We start from the raw sequence: 21,439 nt of genomic DNA, 5'->3' as shown, positions 1-21,439 counted from the left end.
AAAACAGCGCGGACCTTTATTTTCCCTCCGCCGCCGCCACACCACTGCCGCCCCTCATGCTGGCTGGCAAGTCGCAAGATGCATAAAACGAGGACAGGAATAATTTAGCAAGAGCAAACCAGGTTATTGACTCTGACCGATATATCTCCGGAATGCACGTACGCGGGACGGTAAACATGTCGGAAGTTTTCCGCTTTCCACTCTTACCATAACATCGTGTAAAATACGCGCGACGCGCCACGCAGAAAGGTACTAGATATTTACTCAACGCTTGTAATTATAATTATAAGTGCATTAAATCAATTGCATGCGGCACTCGGCGCAAATCGATTCGCTATTTTCGCGCACACGCGATTTCGATTCGATTTCGAAATCGTTTCTCAATAATTCATTACGCGGCAATTTGTGTTGTTTCTTCAATTTGCCACTTACGAGCTAAAAATATACGCAGATCGAATACAAGAGAGGATTTTCTTCTTTTTTTTTTTAGTGTAGGCCGATGTGTTACGAAGAAAACATAAAAACTAATTCGGTTAGCAATACAGTCAGACTTTTATTATGTGTGGTTTTTTTTTCTTCTGTTTTAGTTAATTGATTAGTCTCAATTAATATCGGCCCCGAAACGCAATCGCCATACCAACTAATCTAGCAGAATAATGTTCAATCATTTTACTAATTAGTTAATGAACATGCCTGCTAATGAGTGTTGACTATTTTCGTCTGTGAATATTTCTTTTTTGCTTTCAGACTCATATGTAGCATATCAGACTTGTATTTAGAGAAAAAAATCAATAAATTGAAAAATTACGATGTTAAAATTAATTTTTATATATATTTTTATTTTTTTATGCATTTTATTATCATTTGAAAACATTTTATTAGTCTATAAAAAACCATCATGCTTAAACGTCTCAGTATTGAAATATGTCTGCGGATAGGCTTCGGTGGCTCAGGATGAACCGCATCTGTGCACGGCCATCGCCCGATACCATCGACAAACATAAATTTTATTTTATTTTAGTTATAGTAAGATTATAAGCACGATGGTCCAGCCTCCAAGACTTTGCATAAAAAGTTCCAAATGCGCATGTTGAACACATCCAAATATTTTTTGCATTTTTTTTTTCATTTTTCGCTAAACTTGAACATCAAAACTAGAGATGTAGATCTAGATCTAATATAATTGTAGATAGAATTGAATAATATTGTTTTACTGTGCTCGTACACGACTTTTTTAATGTTTATTAACGAGAAACATCGAAAGCACACTTTTTTTTTTCAAATTTTTTTCCTTCTGTTTATTATATAGAATATTTTATACTATATTTTTAAACTATGCTAAATTACTATGAATTATTATAATAATTATTAACATTTGGATGGTTACTGATCATTTTTTCTTGTTTTTCAATAAATTTTCAAAAATATTTTTAACATCGTAATTTTTTTCTACTAAAAATTTACCTGTCCTGAAAATAGTTTCAAACACTTTAGAAAACATTAAAAAAATCAACTAAAACAATATATTATTTGTTTTTAGTTGATTTCATGTTCTGTTGTCATTCTACACTAAATTGAAAGTTAAACAAAAACGTCATCACTTTCTGCATGTGTGGGCTTGCGTGTTAATACTTAGTCTTTGTTCTCACAAGTTAAATGTTCGCTACGCAAGTAAATATATCATGAAAGGAGTGAAAATGTGATGATAATGGAAAATATTTCTGAGAGGCTCTTGAAATGCTCGGACCTGACTAGACGAGCGCTTCAAGAGCTATCAAATTTTGCGTGTTTTTTTTTTCTGGGAATGATGGTAATTTGGTAAGCGCTGAAGATCGATCGATGTTCCAAGTCGAAGCAGAGATAATGTTTAGTTTAATAATTTAATAATTGTTGGGGTTTTGTTCATCCACGCGCTTCGTATAGTTTGGGTGTTTTACATTTGAAATGACTGAAATGTGTCTCACATGTTCATCTCGCTTTTATAACCTCGTAAATATATAGTAATCGCTTACGAACTAATAAATTTCATAATATACCTTAAATGTTATCATTTCTCCTTCCATTTTTATGCAATTCTGCTTTGTGTATGTTGGGATGCTCACTTTCTCCCATATTTTGCATTTCTGTATGTAGTATACGTTTTATTCCTCGCCTCAACTCCAGCTCAACTAATTGTTTATAGTAGTCATAATCTCGCAAACGTCTTCTTTTAACGTAAACACGGTGAGATTGTAAATGCTGGGGGTTATCTGTTCATTTATAGTTTAACAAAATACATTATGTGTGTTGGGTGTGTGTTTGGTTGCGTGTATTCTGTCCGAGGGTTTCGTGTCGATTCAATAGGTGGCGCGGGTGGTTAGAGCAACTAACGCCCTCTCGCCCATCGTAGCAGAGCGTCCGCCAGTACATCCAGATGCGCTTTTGTCTGCAAAACAAAAGTTTCGAGGTTAATAGACTCCAAAAGAGGTTAGCAACGATTAAAAGAGTAAATGGCTGGAAAATTTTAATGGAATTATCATGTAAAATCAGCGCGCGGACGAGTCTATTATGCATAATGGGTCAAGACAGCCGATGAAAAACATAATACAAGCGTGGGTGTAGAAATGTCGAACGATCTACGTTCATCGACTCGTGTACACGCGGCCCAAACTTTAAGTGCTCGCTGCTCACTTTTGGCATTCGCGAGATATGATAGAAGGGAAAAAATAGCCGCCGGCAATCGTTGTAGTGGCGTCGTCGGGCGGGGGCGGCCGCGGCCGCGGCGACCGATTGTCTATCGGCGTGGGCGCTATCTCCATTCATTACTCCAGCGAACGCACAGTGGCACAGTCATCGTACGCCCCCAAAAACGCAAAACAACCCCAACATACGAATCAATCATGTTCGAAAAGTGCACGCACGCTTGCCGCCCCCATAAAAATTATCCCCCACCCACATTTATTTCTTTCCGCTCATGCTGAAAATTACGTTTTAATATTTCCGCAATTTATTTCGCCGGTAATACGATTTCACCTTTTCTTCGAAAATAAAAGCAATTCCAGCACGAGTTGACTTCTTGCACTTCCCACGGCTGAGAATTTCTACTTTCTTACCATACGACTTCAAAGCCACCGCCGCAATCTTTAGGGATTTGTATTTGAGCAATTTTAGAACTTCAGCCTCAAAGGGAGGCGCATTGAAACCAGCAATAAAATTGAGTGGAGCTATTTTTCTTCATCTACGATTATTTATCACATAGGCATCCGAATTCATTCACTGGTAATTTTTTTGTTTGTCAACATGTTTTCTCATTTCATCATCGAACCGAAGATGATTTAGATTTAGGTCGATGGGACAAACAAATTGAATCGAATTGATTTTCGTTGCCAATTGCTTCGAAGTTTGAGTTAAAATTGAAAGAAGCAGAAAGACAGAGTAGCTTGTTGCATTCGCATGACTTTTATTTACACTTTAGTCTTACCGTCTTGTAGAACATGCACGACTGTCGATCTTCATCTTCCGCCGATGGGCAATCAATGAAACCATCGCATAACACGTGATCATCAATGCAATGGTAACGACCTTGACGATCAGGCGTCGGGCACGCGAACCGCTCCATTCCATCTGGCGCTGGTGGGCATTCTATAAACATTAAATATTAACATCAATAAATTTTTCAACTTTTATTATTAAAGCGTCAGTTTCCACAGTTTTAAGACACAAAAAGTAGTTTTTTAAACACGGACGGCCAAAAACGTGACTAAAGTACTTTAGTCACGGGTTTTAGTCACGGGGTAGAGCTAAATGGCTTAAATCGTGACTTTCATTATTAAAGCGTCAGTTTCCACAGTTTTAAGACACAAAAAGTGGTTATTTAAACACAAACGACAAAAAACGTGACTAAAGTACTTTAGTCACGGGTTTTAGTCACGGGGTAGAGCTAATTGGCTTAAATCGTGACTTTCATTATTAAAGCGTCAGTTTCCACAGTTTTAAGACACAAAAAGTGGTTATTTAAACACAAACGACGAAAAACGTGACTAAAGTACTTTAGTCACGGGTTTTAGTCACGGGGTCGAGCTAAATGGTTAAAATCGTGACAAAAACTTCTGTTGATGAACTTGATACTTAATATACTGATATTCACACACAATGATAATAATTTTCTGAAGTCTTCAAGTGAGGTTAGCGAACTCATGTAAAAGTTTCGCGATAGAAACTTTACAATTTACAATTGTGCATTATACAAATCCCTTGAGAGATATACCTACTTTGGGAATGAGCGCGATTTGCACATCTTCAGACAGACGCTGATGAATAAACAATTCAGACGTAAAAGTTTCACAGACGCAAAAAAATTACACAGGCGAAAAAAAGTCGAAACATTTACTTTTGAAAGAAAATACAAGTGAATTTGTAAAAGGATCGCTCACGTACATTTTCCACGAAATAATTCAATTTTCCTTTCAATACGTGAGCCGTTTACGTGGTCAATGAACAGTTTAACAGTGTCGACAGTTTAACAAGAAATAAAACGCTTTTTTCTTTTTATTTTATTTCTTTTTTTGGCAAAAATTACTTACATAGTTTTTTAATCTTAAATGATGCCGATACTAACTGTCGGTTTAATGGCCAAATAATAGAATAATAAATTCAACCATTGTCGAAATCGACGATAAAACGTATCGTGTATAGTCTGTGGTGGCGACTGCGGCTATTTTTATCCCAGCGGCTTTGATTTTATTGTGCGCTAATGAAGAGCGAAGACTTGGGTTAGGAAAATGTTTAATATTGGTGAATGCGCCGGGCGTGCTCGGGTAGTGCTCGGGTTTTTTTCGAGAGCGAATATTGTTTCCGTTGCCATTATTTCCATACATCCGCCGGGCAGCGCACTAATAGCCGAAACACTAGTTTCCGACGGTTTTATTCGTGTATTTGCGTAAATCCCTGTAATTTATTTGCAAAAATAATCAAACTTGATTTTTCAGATAAAATGCAACAGATTGAAAACGTAAATATTCAACAATGTGCAAAAATAAACAAGAACATACTTGAATACACTTGAATATCGAAGTAGACGATGTATTTATTTGCGTTTTGATAACTCCCTGAGCATGGAAGCGTGACGGCACGAAGGGCAAAGGAAACTGAGGGCAAAGCAACTGAAATGATTGATCAGGGAGGTTTTATCTTATTGCTTTCATCGCTCGCAGATTGCTTTCAATCGTTCGGGGCCATATTTGTGTGATTTTCGATACTCGAACAATAACGGAATTCAAAAGCAGAAAAAAAAATCTTTTTTTATTTTTTTTTCTTCTTCGTATTCATTAGTTATTCATTTTTATCATTTTTTTATTTACAATGTTCCAAATTTTAGCAGTGTGTTTGTTTGTGTAAAACGATTCAATTTCGATGCGAATTCATTCAAGTGAAACTTACAACTTTAGTGAAAAGAAGGCGGAGAAGGCATCGATCGCGCAGCGAGCTCCGACAACACGATTAAATTAAATTAATATTGCGAAACATCGCGCAACGAACCAATCATCGAAATGGAACGCCAATGGAGACGCTAAGCGAACGATAAGGGAAATTCCGACGTTTATAATCCGAAGATGAAATGGTCGCCAGTGGACTGCCATTATTATTATTATTGTGGATAATTTCAATAATTTTATTACCCAGCACGCAAAATAATAATTTTTATGCGTCGTTTATTTAAAATTTCAACCACGAAAATATTTCGATGTGTAGCAGTTAATTGCGGCTATAAATTTACGCAAATTGGTGTATTAATGGTTCCTAACAACGGACATTACACTATCGCTGGTCTAAGCGGATAAGACGAATCGCCGGCGATCGGAGTGTGATAAGCCCCGATGGTCGATGAACAAGATTGCCGAAATGCGATAAGATGCAAGCGCGAAGCGACTAATTACATGCGCATAGCGTGTGCGGCTTAATTTAAAGCGCGTCCAAGGGGCAGGCTTGAATCAAAGATACATAATTATAATACAGGGTGTAAAAAAATCAAAAAAATACTAAAAATATCTTCTAAAAAGAAAAAAATATTTTTTTTAGCAAAAATTTATATAAAATGATTATAAAAAATGTTTTATACAATGAAATGTAATTTTTTTACACTTTGTAGAATAAAAGGATGAGATCGAGGGCAACGCACTCCCCGACACTATTCTGAGAACGCCGGTGGCGGCGGTGGCGGTGGCGACGGCGGCGACGATGGCACGAACACCGGTCGCATACGTTCTGCGTGTGCTACTTTGAACAAAAGTCTAAGCGTGGGCGTTTTTTAGGCCAACCACACTCACACAGAGCGTAGGTTTAAATATTTCTACATCATCGTAAATTTGCTCAAATTTTATCGGGCAGCTTTTAAGTGTTTTGATTGTGAATGCGCACATAGAGTTACTCTATGTATATATATCTATGTATAGATATATTAAAAATCCGCTGAATTCGGCGGAAAAGTTTGCTCAGTGAGCTTCGAGAGCTTTTATTTTCACTATTAAACTCGGTGCACGCTTCCTGTGTGTCGCGCATTCTCATCCTTTTCCTTCTGCACAGCTTTTGCTTTGCTAAACGTCGTAACTTTGTTGCGCGCTGAATTTGCACCGTTAGATTTATAAAAGGTAAACATGGGCATGAATCGTCAGCGCTGTACCTATTTTTACAGCAAACATTAAAAATATTCTTTATTTTTAAGCGGGAAAATGGGATTTTTAGTGGTAAAAAATATTGTTTTACGCATTTACAAAATTTTTAATAAAATTTTACTTATTTTGGGCAAAAAACATTGAAAAGATATTTTTGGTGTTTAAAAGATCATTTTACGCACTTAATATAAAAATTTTAAGTTAAAAATAATTTTTTTGATTCTCATTTGAATTTTTGGTTTATTTTGATGAAAAAAACATTGAAAAATGTAAATTTTAGTAATTTTTAGTTTTCAATAAAATTTTACTTATTTTGGGCAAAAAAACATTGAACATGTAATTTTTCGTGTTTAAAATATCATTTTACGCACTTAACTAAAAATTAAAAGATAAAAATAATTTTTTGGTTTCTCATTTAAATTTTTGTTTATTTTGGTGAAAAACAGTGAAAAATGTAATTTTTGTGTGAAAAATAAATTTTTGCACTTAATATTAAAATGAAAGGCTTATTAGTGTGCAAAAGTGGTATTTTATGCACTTAACACAAAAAATGTAAGATTTGGGTATTATTTGGCCAGTACCACCAGGTCCTGGGAATTTTAACTATGCGAAGCAGAGGGTGAAGCGAAGAACGTTTTACGTTCGTGTAAAGCCTGCACCATTCGTCAAGTTCTAAAAATAGCCCACAACGTTCTAAAATATAAATTTCCCACCCACAATTGTATAAAACTAGATTTTCTCCTACGTATTCCATCTAAACACTCTGCATTCTCTACAACATATATTGTCATCGAATCAATAGTTTGTTTATAAGATGTAAAAACAGAGAAAAGCAACGAAAACGAGAGCAGGAAAAAAACCTGCGGACTTTTTCGACTTTACGTGCCTCGTATAACTAATTTCGGCGCTTTATGCGCGCGCGGGTATAAGTTACGAAAATTACTGTTATGAGGATTTATCGAAGGAAAATCTAAGCCTCTTACGTGCGCACGTACATCGCGCGCGCGAGCGTTTTTGACCGCCGTGGGAAACAGAAGAGAAAAAAAAGCAGCAGCAAACTGCGAGCTGCTCACGAAAAAGAAAGAAAATTAGTTCTGTCTTGCGCGCGCGGGAGCGCTACTCGAAGCCCCTCTCGAAAGGCGAATGACGCGTGACCGAAATTGTTAATTTCGGCCTCGTCCCGCGCGCGCCCGGCGCCTTCGCCACCGAAACCAAACCAACGAGGGGCTAAAAATAGCCTCGCACGTTTTCGGCACCGCGCGCTTACATTCACACCAAAAACTTTACGACGTTAACACTCTTTACGTAAGTTTTTCATTGAGAACTTTGCCACACAGGGAAATCCACAGCAAAAATTGCGTTTTTTTGCCAAAAATTCCCAGAAAAAACGTTGAAATTCAGCAAATTTTTATTATTTTATAAATTTGATTAAAAATTGTTAAATTTAATAATTTTTGCTATAAATTAATCAAAAAATAAATAATAAATCGAAAATTTTCACATTTTGTAAAATACGTTTCCATATTTGATAAATATGGATTTATTTACTGTGAGATTTGGTTTTTGAAAGCGTGGCAACCAAAAGCAAGCGACAGAGCGCGGCAGGAGAGAGTCAAGTTGTCGAAGGACTGGTTTTACGTCACCGGCGCCTGGTAGCGCAGCGCCGACGTGCAAAGTACGCGCCCACGCGTTCCACACCGCCATCGCCGCCGCCGCTGCCGCTGGCCGCCCAGCGGCAGATCAATACGCCACATCGATGCGCATCCCCCGAACGACACACACGCGGGCCACGCCGGCCGGCAACTCATTCACAAACATCCTCAAAATGCGCGCCGCGCAAAAAAAAAAACGCATAACAAATTTTTATTACAAACTTCCTTCTCGTCCACCACCATCGCCAGCAAAACCGCACACAGATTGTATTTAAAAATAACCCCAAAGTCTAATCTGCTATGGCGTGCGGCGTATATAAATATATAGGTGTATATATTGTGTGATGGATGCCGAAAACGACGCCGCACGCGACCGTTATCCATTTCGCTTATTATGATTATTATTTTATTAGAAAATCGTGCGGCGCGAGCGAGCAGGCGAACAAGTCCGTGTCGGCAATCTGCGTTAAAAATAACATTCCGACAGCTGGCCGTCAGGTATCCATCATGCTGGGTCAGGTAAGTCAATGAATGGAGGAAAACGTTTGACTCAAATAAATGTAGATACTTTTTCGGTTAGAAAAGTGCTTACTGCATGTGAATTTATTGCGCGAAAGTTAAAATGAGCTGTTTAATGAGCTTTCAAACTTCATTTTCATAATCTATATGAAGGATAAAGGAAAAATGATTTTTCCTTTGCTTAGGACTTTAAACTTTTACAAATACAGAGAAACCTCTGTACATAAACGCTCAAAGGATCAGGCAATTTATAATTTTATAGAGAAATATCGTTTTTGCATTTTTTGCGGGATTTTGATGACGATTTTCTTAGAAACTAAAAATGGTAGAGAGGAACGGATTGAAGATTCATAATCTATGGAAAATTCTCTATAAGATAAGAATATAAAATAATTATGTTTCCGGGAGTAAAAGGTCCAAAAACGCAATCAGAAGTGTAAAAATGCAATTTTTCAATTTTTGCAATTTTTTGATTATGAATATCCCGTAAACTAAAAGAGATGGGAAGGAACGGATTAAAGATTCTCAATCTACGGAAAATTCTCTATAAGATAGGTATATAAAATAATAATGTTTCCGGGAGTAAAAGGTCCAAAAACGCAATCAAAAGTGTTAAAAATGCAATTTTTCAATTTTTTCAATTTTTTGATTGTGAATATCTCGTAAACTAAAAAAGATGAGAAGATACAAATCAAAGATTCTTAATCTACGGAAAATTCTCTATAAGGTGGGTTTATAAAATAATTATGTTTCCTGGACTAAAAGGTCTAAAAACGCGACTAAAAGTGCTGAAAAATAAAAAAACCGTAAAAGTGTGTTATTGTCCAGTTTTTTCAATTGCGAATATCTCGGAAACTAAAAACAATAGAGAGAAACTAATTAAAGATTCTTAATCAACAGAAAATTCTCTACAGAATAAAGTATTAAAATAATTCATAACTAAAAATGCAAAAAAGATATTCCAGTTTTTACAAACAATAAATGAAAACAAGCTTTTCATTAAAATGATTATTTTTTCATCTGAATATCAAAACTTTCTACAACCAATAATTAATGAAAACTACTTTTATAACTAGAAAAATTCCCAATTTTCCGGAATAATTAAGCAAAAGTAATAAAAAAAATCCTCTCTCGAATTACATTCGCCCGTTGAAGTCGAGTAAACTTGCACATTTCCTCGAAACTGCTTGCAAACATCCTGATAAGTATCTATTAACTAGGTAAATATTCAAATATTCAAATGTGGCGTAGAATAATCGCCAAAGTACTTGGAAACCGTTACACTTTGCTACACAGTTAGAATCAACATTTTGCACAAGAACGCAGAACTGCTTACGAGCACATCAAAAGCCACCGCACCGCATTCTTATTACATCTGCTTGCATTCTATCCTCGTACCCACCACACATCCACACACACACACACACAAATCCACCCACATATCGCAGCAGTTTGTTGCATCCTTAAAGGTCAGCCTCGTTTGCGCCCGGCGTCCGGAGCAATCCGGACCGGGCGCTCGTTAGTGCGCAATACAACTGCACACAAACGACCACATTTCATCCTAACGGGTGGACATGTGGTTGAATTAAGTCCTTGCGGAGATTTCACCAACGCACAGCATTCCCGGACGTAAATTGAATTTAAGTTTTTTCGCCCCACGCGCAACACACCCAAGAAAAACAACTTGCCATACGTGTTGCCTAACATAAAAATATTTTTAACATATTGCTCTAACCTATAAATATTTTTATCTTTCCCCAACCGCCCGCGGCGAGGGATTTGCGCGGCGATGATGCATGTTGAATGAAACTCCGGTTATAGATTAGCCACACACGACACGTATACAAACATTAGATGCCGTGCTGCATCGTTAACAGCGACGACGTGCCCGGCGCCTCCACCACGGCACGTTATGAATTTCAAATCGTGCGCAAAATCAAAAGCCGCTGCCATTCAACACACTACACACTAGTTAAATATATAGCGTGGCGGTGGATGTAAAGAACGCTGTGATAAAATGGAAAATTATGCGCTTGCGATCGCGCCTTCGCGATAACTTCAAATTAGCGACTCCTAACGCTGCCAACAAATCTGCGCGAATTTATTTTCACTTTGCTTATCTCGCACGGTTATGGTCACTCAAACATTTCACCCACGGACGAAATTTTGTCATAAATTAAATTTCGTGCGGGCGTGTATACAATTAGGGGTCGTAAATGTTATTTAATAACAATTTCACGTTAATTATAGGTTTTATCATGGGCGCACACTACGATAAATTTAAATTTAGAAAATTATAAATATTTGCAATCTCGCAGGAGTTTCTAATCAAAAAGTCGAGCGTTTCTTCAATTTCAAGCAATCTCCGCACTCAAGCATAAAAAATTTTCTTTTATACTAAAGAATACACAATGATTAATAAAAAAAAAGTTTTTTTTCCTGTGCGTAAAGATTGAATTTTTTGTATGCTTTATATTTATTTGTATATGATGAATATAAGTAGTGTGCGTTTTTAAAAATGAAATACTAATAACATGTTGTTGTTGGAGGGTGGCACAAAATAAATGTGCGGCAGTTTTACCTCGTTACGCGTGACGAGGATGTAACGAGGACACACGCCGCCGGCCATCGTCAGTTTTCCATCATAGACACGAGTGGAAAACACAAAAAATAAATATAAAAAAACATAAAGCTTTTGTTAGCAGCTCCAGCGTAATCGCTTTTCCATTTTGTCATTTTGTCTCCCTCCGCGTGGTGGACTTAAGCCTGCAGTGTATAATTTTTTATAGGTTATGTTAGGTTAAGTTGGGTTATGTTGATGCATACACGTGTGCGGATTGAGGATGGGTACGTAAAACGTGTACATATCGCATAGGTACGCGTACACAAGTTGGGCGGCGATCAATATTTTCGTTCGACGATCGGCGGCGAGACGCGCCGGCCACGCCGGCGACATGTTCGACGCTCGTCACGTCTTCGCGCGCGCCGTCCCCCTCTTCACCGCCGCCCCCCAACAAACAACTCCACAAACCAAAAATACACTTTGTATTTATAATATCCTACTTAATAAAGTATAACTTTAGTGTGGATATAATGACTTAATTTTAGAATGTGTGATGAATTTTTTTTCTGTCTGAAACAAACAGTTTGTGAAAAGTGACGCAGACTCCCAGCGCGATGACGTCATAACATCGCCCGCCGCCGGGTAGAGAATCTCCCACGTTCGTAGACTCATCGTCGTCGCCGGGGCGCGCATAGATATTTCCTATGTAAAGGCGGCTCTTGAGAAAGTTTCCAAATGTTTTCCCAATACGGACGGCTATTTTCCATATCAAATTTTCACAAAGAGACAAAAGCGGAAAGAGACAACATAACCTCACTTTGCGTCCGCGAGAACTTTGTATCTCCATGGCGTTAAGGGGTTTATAGCAAACTCTCTTGAAAGTTACAAAATATATCAATATTTAATCGAAGAAAAACCACAAAACATTTTTTTTCATTTTTGGTTAGAGTAACTGTCAAGGAACACAACATAACCTGTTTATAAGTCTACCATAAGAATATAATTAATGTATTGTATTGTAATATAGACATAACCTCCTTTTGTGCGGTTGGCGCGTTGTTATTTCCTGTGCAAACTTTTGTTTTATGCGCGGCAATAAATTTGATGCATGGCATAAATTATAAACATACATAAATAAAATTACATTCATTATACAATCGCCCACCGCGTGGTAGATGAGCGTGGCGAAATTTATGATGTTTACACAAGAACTTAATGACGCATTAAAAGTTTTTTCAAAATATATATATTCACAATAAAGCATATAATCGACAATGAAGTTGGCGTTGTCAAGAAATGCGACAAGTATTTGTGTTTTTGATAACGCGGCGCCTCCACTTATATCATATTCAAGTAGTGGGAGGCATAAATATTCAGTCATTAGAATCGATTTTTTTTCAGCGTTCTAGGTGTGTAGATGTAGTGTATTCACTAGCCGCCCTTCGGTACTTCCCCAGGGAGTCCCCAGAGGCAATTACATTTACATTAGCCGCCATTACGAGCCACCTGTAACGTGTCATTCATTTCTCTTGCGCGCATGCCCGCTGAAATATATTTAGTCGCGACTAGGATGAAATACGGCGTGGAAAGTGGAAAACACAACAAGCACTTGAAACAAATGTCTGCCAAAAATGGCTGTACAAGCTCGTTAGTGCAAAACAATGTCTGCTGTAAGGAAAAAAACACTCCCCCAACGAATTATGCAAAGTCGTGGAGAGTGCACACAGTGCAAGAGTAATGAATGGGGTTTTCACGAACGTGTGTCTGGTCTGGTTAGGTTGCTCTTGAATGCCAAGCAAAACAACATAAAAAACATGGAAAAAATTAACAAAAACATGGTTTTTACATTTGCACAGCGCCACCTATACTATTCTAAAAGTTATGTGGGTTGCATACATACTCTGACCTCGCCCACAACGCCACCTAATAATATTTTTCTAAACTAATAATTTATTGGGGTTTAGTGTGTAGTTAATCGAAAATAAAATGATTGTTTTACACTCGGTATGAATGGTGGCCACTAATGACGTTATTCGACTTGCGTTCCACCTTCTATTTATAATATCGCCACCCCGTCTTTGCGCGCGTTCGTGTTGCGCGCTGTTTACATATGTGTATTGAGTTTTCTATTTCTGGCGCACAAAAGAAACAACGGCGAATCAAATAAAACGGCATTAAATTTTCGTCATGCAAGAAACAACCGGCAACCCGCACAACAGGCGTCTAATAAAACTTAGCGCGTTTTTTTCGAGGTTATATTGACGGCAAATAAACTGGTTGGCAACATTTATTGGTGTTATATTGGTCGGTTAATTGGAGGTAACTTAATTGCACGGCAAATCAGTGCGGTAGACCTCAATCCACCCTCGCTACCGCCACAATTACAACCCCCATACATTTGATATGTCTTAATTGCTTTCGTTGACGCATTAACGTCACCAGTCTGGCACACATCAAATCATTAATGATTGTTTTGCACGAGAATATCTAGAGCTAAAAAATATATTTTGTTTTTATGGCGATTTTTTTTGCTGTTGAAACAATCGGAAGTGTGTCAATTTGTGATCTTTTTGCTTGGAGTGTATTCTGGTTAACGAAAAGATCATATATGCATATTGACATTCGAAAAATGTATATGTTGGGTTGCGGGAGAAAAAAATATTTACATTTTTTGTAATATCTTCGAAAATATTTGTCACACAGTATTGGAAAATATGTCAAATTAAAGATAATTTAATTCCGAATATTCTGGTTAATGCAGAGATTATATATAAATCTTGATTTTTAGGGCAAACGTCAGTGAAAGTCAAAAAACGCATAATTTTGGTTACGTGAGCAAAATATTTACATTTTTTGCAATATCTTGGAAATTATTGATCCCATAGTATTGAAAAATGTGTCAAATCAAAGAAAACTAACTGTGTAACTTTTGGCTAGTGAAATAATCATAAATTCTCGTTGATTTTTAGGAAAAACGCCAGTGAAATGCAAAAAAACGTATATTTTGAGTTGCGTGGGCAAAAATATTAAGAATATTTGCATTATCTCCGAAAATATTTATCACAGAGTATCGAAGGATATGTCAAATTAAAGAAAATTTAATTCTCCATAGTCTGGCTTGTAAAGATATTATATATAAACCCTGATTTTCAGGGAAAACTTTAGTGAAAGTCAAAAAACGCGTATTTTGGGATGCATGAGCAAAATATTTACATTTTGTGCGATATCTCCGAAAATATTTATCACACAGTATTGAAAAATATGTCAAATCAAAGATAATTTAATTCCGCATATCCTGGTTAATGAAGAGATCATATATAAATCTTGGTTTTTAGGACAAACGCCAGTCAAAGTCAAAAAACGTGCATTTTGGGTTGCGTTGGTAAAATATTTACATTTTTCGCAATATCTCCGAAAATATTTATAATATAGTTTTGGAAAATATGTCAAATCAAAGATAATTTAATTCCTCATATGTTAGTGGATGAAGCAATTATATATCAACCTTGGTTTTTAGGTAAGACGCCAATAAAACTCAAAAACGTATATTTTAGCTTGCGATGCCAAAATATTTACATTTTTTGCGATATCTCCGAAAATATTTATCACACAGTATCAAAAAATATGTCAAATTAAAGATAATTCACCCCTACAACTTTCTCACATCAAAATTTAAATTAAATAAAAACATTTCTATTTTTTTCATGATTTTCTTGCGCGAAAAGCAATCGGAAGTGTGTCAATTCATGATCTTTTCACTTGAAGTGTGCGCAGCATGGTGAAATCACTTAAAATCCAAACATTCGACGTTCGCGAAGTGAGGCGGCATTTAAGCGCGCGCGCTCGCGTTTTGTTGTTTTGCCATCCCCGCCGCACCGCCGCCGGCCAAACGAGGGCAACGCACTGGGAACGACCTCGTTCTTCCGGTTGCACGTCGCACGTCCACCCCGGAAAACTAAAAAGGAAGAGTGCTTCGCCCCGGTGGCGATATCACGGCGATCATTGTAAATGTTGACGTACTCGTACATCTTAAGTACCCAACATCTCTTACCTACAGCGCGCGCGCGCGCGCGGGAATTAATAACATTTTGCTACGCTCGGTGGATGAACTGTTTACGTGGAAATGCAGCCGCAAAATAACAACATATATTCTGCAAGTGGGCGACTTGCGATTTGTGTGCGCGCAGTTCCGAAACGCAGAAGTGTCCTTTATTTATGGCTTTCCAATTGAACTACTTACGAGGCGTCTTCGACGAAGTGATAAACCATTTGGGAATGTGTGTGGTGGATTTACCGCCGAGCGTACGAAGATAAATATTCAAAAAAAACCTCAAAATTTACCTGAAAACAAATTTTTCTCTTTTGTTTTAAATCATGAATTTAATTATTCGTCTGGTATTTAATTAAGATTAATCAAAGTTGCTCCACTTGGGCAAACAACTAGAGATAACTTAATAATGCATCCTCCTTGATCAGTTTGTCTTTGTATCGATGTGTAGTTATTGGCTTTACTTGCTCGCAACTCCCGAGCGATGCAAATTCAATTATCCATTATTGAAGTTCATGTTCCGTGGCCTAATCAGAAGCTTAACATGATATACGTGTCAGGAATGTTACGTATCATTTTTTGCGCTTGGAAATTCAGTCAATTAGTTTTATTCGATAAGATCTGATTACGTTTCGGGTTCGGGTGTATTTTAAGCTTCACGAAACTATCTTTAGAACTAATACACGACGTTGGATTAATCATGAAACAGCGAGGCAAATCTTTATCGATCCGAGGAGTTTATGAATGGAAGCAGGCTACCTTTGCGGTTCGAGTTGGAGCTGAGGTTAACCAACAAAACTAACCTATAAAATAATTTTAGTTTTTTTAGGTTATGTTGAATTTTTTGGTGTTTTTTTGATGAGAAATAATAAAAAATTGTAGAATATAATTTGTGGGGGTATTTTATAGCGTCGTGCGTTGTTTGTTCAGTTTTTATTTTGCTTGGAAGCTCTTCCTCCGCATGCCCTCTAATATAATTAATCTTTGAAACGGCGCTGCAGCCCCCGCGGCCGATACACACGCAACAAGTACTCCAACAAGTCTTACACTTACACATAGTTTACAATTGTTTGTTTTTAATTTATCTCGCTTGGATATCTGTAGGTTTTCCGTTCGGTGGTGGCGAGAAGGTCAGATGAAACAATATGCAATTAATTTGATTAGATATTGTGACCTGGCAACAAGTGTGGCCGTCAACAAAGCGTAATTTGCAAATGGCTTCGCGCTGACGCGAAAAATTGCATTCGGTGTGCGTACGGTTCGATGGAACGCTTGAATGGCAATTGTAATATTGCAACACTTCGCAGCGACAAACCGCAGGGCAATTCGAACTGACGCGCTGCGTTTAAATTAATCACGGCTTCGCATCAATGGAAAATCACTCGACATTGAATGTTGCCAGCCACTGGAGTTCCCTTTGAAGGATGAAGGGATCATATATACACGGTGAGTTTCGGTTGAAATAGTACTGATACTCAAAGGGTATGTGTTTTGTGTTGCGTGGGTAGTGTGTTAATAATATTATAGAATATCTCGGAAAATATTTGTCACACGGTATTGGAAAATATGTCAAATTAAAGAGAATTTAATTACGTATGTTTTTGGTAATGAAAGGGCTATATATACGCGTTGATTTTCAGGAGAAACACTAGTAACACCTGAAACGGATGTATTTTGGGTTGCGTGGGCAAAATGTTACAATTTTTGCAATATCTCGGAAATTATTGATCACACAGTGTTGGGAAATACGTCAAATCAAAGAGAATTTAATTCCACTAATTTTGTATAATAAATGGATTATACACAATTTTTGATTTTTAGAAAAATCGCCAGTGAAATCAAAAAACGTGTATTTTGGGTTGCGTGGACAAAATGTTTACATTTTTTGCAATATTTCCGAAAATATTTATCACACAGTATTGAAAAATATGTCAAATTAATGAAAATTTAATCCCTCAACTATTGGCTACTGAAAAACTCATATTGACATGTTGATTTTTAGCGAAAACATCAAAAACACTCAAAAAACATGTATTTTGGGTGGCGTAGATAAAAATATTAACAATTTTGTGCAATAGCTCCAAAAATAATTGTCACACGGTATTGGAAAATATGTCAAATCAAAGAGAATTTAATTACGTGTGTTTTTGGTGATGAAAGGTTCATATATATGTGTTGATTTTCAGGAGAAATATTAGTAACACCTGAAAAGCATGTATTTTGGGTTGCGTGGGCAAAATGTTACAATTTTTGCAATATCTCAGAAATTATTGATCACATAGTGTTGGGAAATACGTCAAATCAAAGAGAATTTAATTCCACTAATTTTGGATAATAAATGAATCATATACAATCTTTGATTTTTAGGAAAATCGCCAGTAAAATCAAAAAAACGTGTATTTTGGGTTGCGTGGGTAAAATATTTACATTTTTAGCAATATCTTCGAAAATATATATCACACAGTATTGAAAAATATGTCAAATTAATGAAAATTTAATTCCACTAATTTTGGATAATAAATGAATCATATACAATCCTTAATTTTTATAAAAATCGCCAGTGAAAGCAAAAATAAACGCATATTTTGGGTTGCGTGGGTAAAATATTTACAATTTTAGCAATATCTCCGAAAATATTTATCCCACAGTATTGAAAAATGCATCAAATCAATGCAAATTTAATCCATCAACTTTTGGCTACTGAAAAAATTATATATACATGTTAATTTTTAGGAAAAACACTAATAACCCTCAAAAAACATGTTTTTTGGATTGCATAAAAAAATATTAACATTTTGTGCAATATCTCCGAAAATATTTATCCCACAATATTGAAAAATATCTCAAATGAAAGATAATTTAACCCCGCATATTTTAGTTACTGAAAATTTAAAAAGATTACAATCTTTGAGCAATAAACAATAAAAAACCAAAATATTTCAAGATTTACTCCTTTTCTATCCGTATCCAAGTCATATAATCAGATATAAATTAATGAAACCTAATTACACCGAAATGAAATTCCAGCAAGATGAGATTTTTTCCACGTGACTGTTTCCCTTTGCAGCGATTGCTGGATGAAAACGCGCAAAACAGCATGCGATTACGTGCCGTACGCACTTAATGCGGCGGTAATTCCGCTTAGTGCTTTTTCGCATGCGAGCTTCCACGCTTCTTCGCGCCGGGGCTTTTCCGATCGCAGCGGCGAAATAAGCCCCGCGGACATATGTTAGTGTTTGAGTTCGGCTCGCATGGCGCATGTGAGTGCGCTGCTCATTTGTTGCGCACCGGCTTTGAATGGGTTCAATGGAAATGTCATTGGGGGGCCGGATTTGCGGCACGTGCCGCACACCTGCAGAACCTTCACCCACCTCTCCCAACATTCATCCCGATATCAAACATTTCCAGCTATTAATAGACGTGTATTACATAAATACATAAATTTGATAGTTTTTAGGTTAAGTTGAGGTTAAATACAGGATATGACGTCAGAGGAAGACAACATAACCTTAAAAAAACAAAAAAATCAAATTTTTAGGTTAAGTTGAGGTTAAATACAGGATATGACGTCAGAGGAACTCATCATAACCTTAAAAAACAAAAAATCAATATTTTTAATTATTTTGCTTGTTTTAAGAGTTTTGCGAGTGAATTTTTAATTTAAACTTGATGACAAACGTAATTCCGAGCTTTCGAAATGAAATTCGACAGGAAGAAAGGTAAAAGCAAAGCCCGAACTAAAGATAATTCAATTTAATCCACATCTCGACAGGTTCATTCAAGGTGACATTTAAATTCTCTTCTCGTCGTGCGTCCCGAAAAGACGCGCGCAAGTAAAATAATTAATTAACAATTACGGGAAAAAATATGAACACGAATCAATTTGTCGTCGTGCCCAGGTAATCGCTGGCTTAATTATTGAACAAATACCACGAGGTGTTTGCAGGCATTCGCTGTATCGATTGCAAACTTTATTTGCCAGCCCACACAGTACCAGAAACAGGTGGAATTTCGATATGACGTACAGTTATTACTCATTAGCGCCTGCTAATCGAATTAATTCAACGCGTATTTTATGATTAATATTGTGCAATAGAAGTGCGCGCATTTTTAATCATAAATAATCATCAACTTTGTCGGCGGGCGGGCCTGTTTACGACTTTTAATGGAAAAGCGAAAGGAAATTGAATTGAAATTAACTTTGCTAAGTTTAAGTTCAACTCAACGAATGATTAATATTTTGTTTTGCGCTTATCTCAGCGAAATTTTAAATTAATTACTATGGGAATTGTACATAGCAACGGAAAAAACGCTGATTTAGCGTTATTATGTTTATGAAATCTTGTTAATAAAAAAATGGCATAGGTGTGAGGCGGATGAGCGTTGAGCAACAAGCCGAGACGTCAATTTCCCAAACCGAATCTTCGTTCTACGGATCATCAAACTTTTCAGCGAATGAAAGTCGAAAAGCCCACACGAATCTAATTAGGAATTGTTGCGATGATGTTTTCCGACATTAACGACTTTATCGACAAAGCACGTTAATTATTCATGAAATTTTTTTTGCAATATAGGCAACATATTATACATGTGTGTAAGTTATACATCTAATTGCAACTTCCGCATTGAGTCAGTCATATGCCAATTGCCTAGATTTATTCAATTGATGAGTCAAGCAATATTAATCATCACTACTCACCTATTTGTGGAACATCATACTGTCTGCCGGCACGCGGTGACCGCAACATGAGCTGCGGCGGATGCACGCCGCCTCCCTCGCCGCCTCCATCCCGCTTCTGCCAATCATTCACACCGAAGAACGACGTCGACGCCGCAATCCCCGCCAGTGGATTCCCAAAGTCGACTTTCGAGTTTGGCGCATACGCAAATCGTTGATTTTGATTATTCGAGTTGAAATCCACATCGTTCCATTCGTTCCAATCGCGTGGCAACTCAGAGCGTTTGCGAATTTTTAAATGATTCGCCGCTGGAGCTAGAGGTTTAGTCTGTGCTTGGACCTGCACCTGCTGTTGCTGCGGTGACTGAAGCGGTTGCGGGGTGGCAAGGGCACACACCCAGACCGTCACCGTCAGCACGGCCCACATTCTGGCTACTACTCCAGGGGGGAGGCGAGCGGCGGTTCCGGTTGGGACTTGTTAGGCCCTGCTGTTTGTTGAAAGCCGTGGAACAGCGGATGCAAAGTGTATGGTGGAGGACAATGGTGCTAGCGATGGGGTTTCAGGTGATCATCGCGCCCGAACCATCGGCCCTCTTAGCGGCGGTGCGAATTCACCCGGCGGTTCAATCTTAACGCTTAGAAGAAGCAAATTCAACACAGAAATAATTCACTTTTCGAGGTCTTTTTAAATCACTTTGGAGTAGGCGCTGACTATTATTAGACTTGCCGCCCGCCGGAGGGTGAGAAAGAGTTATAATATGGTGTGTTTCCACTTGTTGCCGCCGCCCCACAGTGTATCGAATGGGTGCGCTCGGCAGTAACGCAGTAAAACAGCAAAAAATCGTGAGGAAATCAAATTCTCTTCACCAAATCTCCTCCAAATGCCCACTAGTTGGATTTGTCGAAAAATATTTCAAGTCGATTATTACGAATATGAATTGTACACGAATCTATTACACGAATAATTCAATTGATATGATTTGCGTTTGCTTTTCAGTTGTTCAGTAAAGTAAGAGGAGACTTAAGTCAGTGTTACCGCTCATCGCACGTCCGAGGTTTTAGTCCTGTCCAGATCGGGCACTGTGTTGTCCACTATACAAATTCACAATACTTTCGTCAGTTGCATTGATTCAACAACGTCGCGAGTGTGTTTCAAATCGGATTTTGTCTTGTTTGTTTTGCGTGCGCTCGCCGCTTGCTTGTGTGTTTGGTGCGCCTGAGGCTGCTTGCGAACGACGCTGGAGACGGCTCGCGACTAGCTGGAGAGCACGCAGAGTCCGCCGCCGCCGCCGCCGTCGACCGGGTCCGCCTACGCTCGCGAGCGCGCCG

The 21,439-nt window shown here is 37.6% G+C and overlaps 1 protein-coding gene across 1 annotated transcript; it reads right to left on the bottom strand.

Annotated features, from left to right (window-relative positions):
- Positions 1-868: 868 nt before the first annotated feature.
- On the bottom strand, positions 869-21,350 carry LOC135790213 (uncharacterized). The gene is made up of 3 exons (XM_065300293.1): positions 20,132-21,350; positions 3,461-3,621; positions 869-2,425 (listed from the first exon to the last, which is right to left on the bottom strand). Exons 1-3 carry the CDS (start codon positions 20,535-20,537, stop codon positions 2,366-2,368), a joined length of 627 nt encoding a protein of 208 aa, XP_065156365.1. The 5' UTR covers positions 20,538-21,350; the 3' UTR covers positions 869-2,365.
- Positions 21,351-21,439: the final 89 nt, after the last annotated feature.

The sequence above is a fragment of the Atheta coriaria genome, unplaced genomic scaffold, assembly GCF_025399875.1.
Source record: "Atheta coriaria isolate IRGN ID8LTWV9N9 unplaced genomic scaffold, Caltech_Dcor_3.1 hic_scaffold_4_pilon, whole genome shotgun sequence".
Taxonomy (NCBI): Eukaryota; Metazoa; Arthropoda; class Insecta; order Coleoptera; family Staphylinidae; genus Dalotia; species Dalotia coriaria.
This window is presented reverse-complemented; position numbering and strand designations above follow the sequence as displayed.